The 6494-nt window shown below is 50.9% G+C and overlaps 2 protein-coding genes across 12 annotated transcripts in view; one reads left to right on the forward strand and one right to left on the reverse strand.

The window, feature by feature from the left end:
- dennd2da (DENN/MADD domain containing 2Da) overlaps nt 1-5973 on the forward strand; it is a 46702-nt gene extending 40729 nt beyond the window's left edge. For 5 of the 11 annotated variants that reach the window (XM_080468898.1, XM_080468902.1, XM_080468904.1 and 2 more), the window contains 4 exons: nt 2664-2714; nt 2788-2869; nt 5065-5310; nt 5458-5785. In XM_080468898.1, the coding sequence (XP_080325024.1) occupies nt 2664-2714; nt 2788-2869; nt 5065-5310; nt 5458-5531 (453 nt within the window). In that variant the 3' untranslated portion in view covers nt 5532-5785. Of the gene's footprint in view, nt 1-2663; nt 2715-2787; nt 2870-5064; nt 5311-5457 lie in introns of all 11 variants that reach the window. The other 6 variants (XM_080468903.1, XM_080468908.1, XM_080468900.1 and 3 more) reach the window with 3 other exon arrangements.
- Nucleotides 1-6494, reverse strand: part of tpx2 (TPX2 microtubule nucleation factor) — a 475192-nt gene that overhangs the window by 391925 nt on the left and 76773 nt on the right. The window lies entirely within an intron of this gene.

A 6494-nucleotide genomic window follows, 5' to 3' on the forward strand; every position in this document is an offset into this window, starting at 1 on the left:
ACATGTGAGTAATGAGAGAGTAACGATTGAGTAACGCGTGAGTAAAGTGGCGTAAAGTGCCGGGATTCACCGCTATGCGAGCCGACAGAGACACGGAAGCGAGTGGTAAAGAAAAGGTGGGGGATCATCATGTACGTAAACAACCGCTGGTGTAACCCAGGACGTTTCTCTGTCAACAATGTGTGGCGTTGCCAGGACCTTGAACTGCTAGCCGTTAGCCTGCGGCCATATTATCTGCCGAGGGAGTTCAGTCACCTGATCTCCGTCGGTGTCTCCATCCCACCGAGACGCAGCCACCTGATCCCCGTCGGTGTCTCCATCCCACCGAGACGCAGTCACCTGATCCCCGTCGGTGTCTCCATCCCACCGAGACGCAGCCACCTGATCCCCGTCGGTGTCTCCATCCCACCGAGACGGAGTCACCTGATCCCCGTCGGTGTCTCCATCCCACCGAGACGCAGTCACCTGATCCCCGTCGGTGTCTCCATCCCACCGAGACGCAGTCACCTGATCCCCGTCGGTGTCTCCATCCCACCGAGACGCAGTCACCTGATCCCCGTCGGTGTCTCCATCCCACCGAGACGCAGCCACCGCATGTGAGAGGATCCACTCTGTCACAGTGAGACTGCAGACACAGCACCCTGAGGCATTCAGAATCATCTCAGGGGACTTCAACCGTGCACCTCTGGACTCTACCTTGGCTGTTTTCCACCAGGTTGTTGACTGTCCTACAAGGGACAACAGGACAATAGATCTGCTGTATGCTAATTTCAGGGAAGCATACAGAGCCACACCATTCCCCCCACTAGGGAAGTCAGATCACAACCTGGTTCCCCTCCAGCCACAGTACACCCCCCTGGTCCTCAAGCATCCTTTCACAATACGCTCCATCAGGAGGTGGTCCCCTGAGATGGAAAGTGTCCTGAGAGACTGCTACAACACCAGGGACTGGGACGTGCTGATCAACCCTCACGGTGAGGACATAGAGGGGACGACACACTGTCTGACAGACTACCTGAACTTCTGCGCAGATGTGGTCTCCCCTGTTAAGACTGTCCCCTGTTACCCGAACAACAAGGGTAACACGGGAAGTCCAAGCTGTCCTCAACAAGAAGAAGGCTGTCTTCAGGAGCAAAGACAGGGACGCCATGAAGGCAGCACAGAGGGAGGTGAAACACTGTGTGAGGGAAGCTAAGGACAGCTATAGGAGAAAGGTGGAGCAGAAGCTGACGGAGAACAACATGAGGGAGGTCTAGGAAGGTGTGAGGACCATCACAGGCCACAACAGCAAGACCAGAGTTGAGGGGGGGACAATGGAGAGGGTGAACGGACTGAATGACTTCTTCAACAGGTTCAACCAGTCCATCCCCCCCCCCCCCCCCCCAACACCTCAACACCACAACAAGACACCACGTCTGACAATGTGATCAGCAGCACTGGAGCCCCCCCTAGGGCACAGTGCTGGAGCCCCCCCTAGGGCACAGTGCTGGAGCCCCCCAGGGCACAGGGCTGGCCCCTCTTCTCTTCACCCTGTACACCTCGGGCCTCTGTTACCACTCAGAGCTGTGTCACATACAGTGGTACGCTGATGACTCAGCCATCGTTGGATGCATCAGGGAGGACAGAGAGGAGGACAGAGAGGAGGACAGAGAGGAGGAGGATCGGAGTCTGGTGGGGGATTTTTCCGTCCGGTGCCGCAGTAACCACCTGGAGTTCTACACCTCCAAGACGAAGGAGGTGGTCATAGACTCTGGGAGGTCCAGACCAAAGCCCAGACCAGTCCTACTGGAGGGAGAGGAGGTGGAGGCTGTTGACTCCTACAAATACCTGGGACTGTGGCTGGACAACAAACTGGACTGGTCAACACACACCAGCCACCTGGACAGGAAGACACAGAGCAGGCTGTCCTTCCTGAGGACACTGCCGTCCTTCAACATCTGCAGCAAACTACTGTGGATGTTTTATCACTCTGAGGTGACCAGTGTCCTCTTTAATCTAATCTAGAAAATCATGTTACTGTCTAGATAGAGCGGCTCAGGCTGGTTAATCTAGAAAATCATGTTACTGTCTAGATAGAGCTGCTCAGGCTGGTTAATCTAATAACAGTTGTAAAGTATTTGGATCAGTGTGATAACTGCAAATAATATATGTAGCACAACAAAGGTATTGTATGTTACCCCCCTCCCCCCTCAACCTCTCTCCTCTCCTCTCCTCTCCTCTCCTCTCCTCTCCTCTCCTCTCCTCTCCTCTCCTCTCCTCTCCTCTCCTCTCCCCCTCCCCTCCCCTCTCCTCTCCTCTCCTCTCTCTCTCTCTGAGTGTTCCCCCCCGGTCGTGTCCAGCAGCCATACCATCTTCTAATAAAGCAGCAGCAGGAGGAGACTCCAGGTCTCTTCCTGTTCAAGAACAAAAACTGTTCTGACTCCAGAAGGTTCTAGATCACATCATATTGTTGGCCCAAGCTGCTGAACAGGACAAGGGGGAGAGAAAAAACAAAAAAAAAACAAAACGTGTGAGTAACATGTGAGTAACGAGTGAGTAATGTGTGAGTAATGAGTGAGTAATGGGTGAGTAAAGTGTGAATAAGTTGTGAGTAAAGAGTGACAGTGACGTGTGAGTAAAGAGCGACAGTAACGTGAGTAACGTTCTGGTGCTGTGTTCCACAGCTGCTGGTGGTCGACGTGTCTGAAGATAAAGAGAAGACCTTCATTGTTTCGGTAAGAAAAGTCTGGCAGGATGTTTGAAGCGACTCTGGAACCTTTGACCAGCAGACAACCGGCTTTCTTTCAGATCGGTGACGAAGGTTCCATTCTGCCGCCGAAGCTTCAGGCCGAGATCCTGGAGGCTCTGCAGAACAAACCCAAAGCACCAAGTGAGTCCAATCGATCAAGTGTCCCTGATACCACATGAACCTGATCGGCTTCATTGATCACAACCATGAAGCTTTCAGAGAAACAGTCCACCTCCTGTAACCTGGAGGATGCTGGGATTTCTCTCATTCACATTCACTACCCCGTCACCTGTACGGGTGTAGAACATGTCTACCATTCACTACCCCGTCACCTGTATGGGTGGAGAACATGTCTACCATTCACTACCCCGTCACCTGTACGGGTGGAGAACATGTCTACCATTCACTACCCCGTCACCTGTACGGGTGGAGAACATGTCTACCATTCACTACCCCGTCACCTGTATGGGTGGAGAACATGTCTACCATTCACTACCCCGTCACCTGTACGGGTGGAGAACATGTCTACCATTCACTACCCCGTCACCTGTATGGGTGGAGAACATGTCTACCATTCACTACCCCGTCAGCTGTATGGGTGGAGAACATGTCTACCATTCACTACCCCGTCACCTGTATGGGTGGAGAACATGTCTACCATTCACTACCCCGTCACCTGTTTGGGTGGAGAACATTTCTTCATACATATGGGTGGAGCTCCACCAGGAGCTGCAGTTCTCCATGTCTTCATGGTTCCGTTCCAGAAACGGCACCAGTGGCGTCAGTTGACCTGAACGCAGTCAAATGATTTGGTAAAGTAGGGAGTGGCTTCTCTCCTCCAGCAGTACTGCACACGAGTCAGGTAGTGTTGGGTTGTTGGCAAATATTTTGAGTGAACACACTGAACTGAATCACTTCCTGAACTGATTCCCTCAGTTGTCAGTTCAGTTGAGCTCAACTGCAAGCCTGCAGGCTGGGAGTGGGACTGCAGATTCAGTCCAGGAGTCACTTGTGAGTTGCAAGGCAGCCTGCTGGGTGAACCACTCACTGGGTGAACCACTCACTGAACCACTCACTGAACCACTCACTGGGTGAACCACTCACTGAACCACTCACTGAACCACTCACTGAACCACTCACTGGGTGAACCACTCACTGAACCACTCACTGAACCACTCACTGGGTGAACCACTCACTGAACCACTCACTGAACCACTCACTGGGTGAACCACTCACTGAACCACTCACTGGGTGAACCACTCACTGAACCACTCACTGAACCACTCACTGAACCACTCACTGGGTGAACCACTCACTGAACGACTAACTATGTGAACGACTCACTGGGTGAACCACTCACTGAACCACTCACTGGGTGAACCACTCACTGAACCACTCACTGAATGACTCACTGGGTGAACCACTCACTGAACCACTCACTGAACCACTCACTGGGTGAACCACTCACTGAACGACTAACTGGGCGAACGACTCACTGGGTGAACCACTCACTGAACCACTCACTGGGTGAACCACTCACTGAACCACTCACTGAACCACTCACTGAATGACTCACTGGGTGAACCACTCACTGAACCACTCACTGAACCACTCACTGGGTGAACCACTCACTGAACCACTCACTGAACGACTCACTGGGTGAACCACTCACTGAACCACTCACTGAACGACTCACTGGGTGAACCACTCACTGAACCACTCACTGAATGACTCACTGGGTGAACCACTCACTGAACCACTCACTGAACCACTCACTGGGTGAACCACTCACTGAACGACTCACTGGGTGAACCACTCACTGAACCACTCACTGGGTGAACCACTCACTGAACGACTCACTGGGTGAACCACTCACTGAACCACTCACTGGGTGAACCACTCACTGAACCACTGGGTGAACCACTCACTGGGTGAACCACTCACTGGGTGAACCACTCACTGGGTGAACCACTCACTGAACCACTCACTGGGTGAACCACTCACTGAACGACTCACTGGGTGAACCACTCACTGAACCACTCACTGGGTGAACCACTCACTGAACCACTCACTGGGTGAACCACTCACTGAACCACTCACTGGGTGAACCACTCTCTGAACGACTCACTGGATGAACGAATCACCAGGGTGAACAAATGAATCACGCACCGTGGAACACTCAGGGTAACACCCGCCATGCACTGAACGATTCGATGGACAGAATCTTTTCCATGAACTGATTCCAGTGATTCAGGAACATCTAAAGACGCCACTAGTGGCTGTGTTCAGAGGTTTGGAGATGTTATCTTCAGATCTCGTCTTCTGTTGTCTGTCAGCAGCGGAGGAGCTGAACCGGGTAGTGTCGGAAGCTTTCCTGCAGTTCTTTGTGAAGACGGTCGGCCATTACGCCTCCTTCGTGAAGTACGGTGGTGCTGGAGACCAGGGAGAGTTTGAAAAGAGGAAGTTCTACAAAGCCATCGACTCCAAAACCACTCGACACTTTGTAAAGAAGTTCATCCAGTCGCAGATGTTTGACCTGTTCATCCAGGAGGTGGAGCAGCAGCAGCATGGACCTCAGCAGGGTACACACACACACACACACACACACACACACACACACACACACACACACACACACACACACACACACACACACACACACACACACACACACAACACGGATATGTTGTTCAGGACACACTGGGTGAAGTTCATGTTTTGTCCTGCAGGGGTCTTTCACAGGAAGATCCTGGAGCACCAGGAGAGGAAACGGGAGAAGAAACACTCTTCACACAGGAAGTGATGTCATTATTGCACTGTCAGCCTGCTGCCAGGTGACGGTGCTGTGACATGTACTGGTACTGATATGTAGATTACTGGTACTGATATGTAGATTACTGGTACTGATATGTAGATTACTTGTACTGATATGTAGATTACTGGTACTGTTGTGTAGATTACTGGTACTGATGTGCAGATTACTGCTCTTCAGTCTGAGACTCTGATTCACTGACCGACACTTTGTCACATTTCAATAAAGACTAGTTTTCTAAGTCCATGTTCCTCGAGACTCTTCTTCCTCCCGTCCTGCTGGACGAGATCGGCGCCGCCCTGCTGGAGGAAGCCTGAACAGATGGGCTGTTCCCTCGTCACGGCAGATTCTTACATGAGACTGAAAGTTTATTCAAAGTACTTTGTGAGGAATAAATCTCTTCTGCAGCTGCAATGTTCAGCTCAGCAGGTCCGAAGAATCTGTGGTCCAGTCGGGGGATTAAAACCAACAGCGCTTCAGCTCTGACTGTTTCTGTTTAGAAAACATCTTGATTCCAGCATCATGAAGTAAAAACTTCACTTCCAGGAGGACAAAGGATTGACTTGTTCATCAAACACCATGAAGTCCTGGAGCTGCACGTACTGCAGCAGATAACTGCAAAATACTTTGGTTTGTAATGCAAGCATGCCATTTGGCACAAATACTCTTTGAGGTCCACATTTTCAAAAAAGGTGCTGGCCATGCAAAATTCCAAGATGGCCACCATATGCACCGAATATTCCTCTTCTACTACGAAATATCTGAAACAAAGCACAACATTAAGGATTTAAACCACCGTCTTTTTATTGTGATTATTCTTTGTTATGGAACACCTTACAGTATGGATGTAGCAAAGATGGGATCCAAGATGTCTGCCACAAAAACAAAACAATGATCTAATTTCAGCAAATAATAGACATAGACTCTGAAGGAGGAGGAGGTACAGTAGAAAAT

Source organism: Lipophrys pholis (assembly GCF_963383615.2).
Source record: "Lipophrys pholis genome assembly, chromosome: 8".
Taxonomy (NCBI): Eukaryota; Metazoa; Chordata; class Actinopteri; order Blenniiformes; family Blenniidae; genus Lipophrys; species Lipophrys pholis.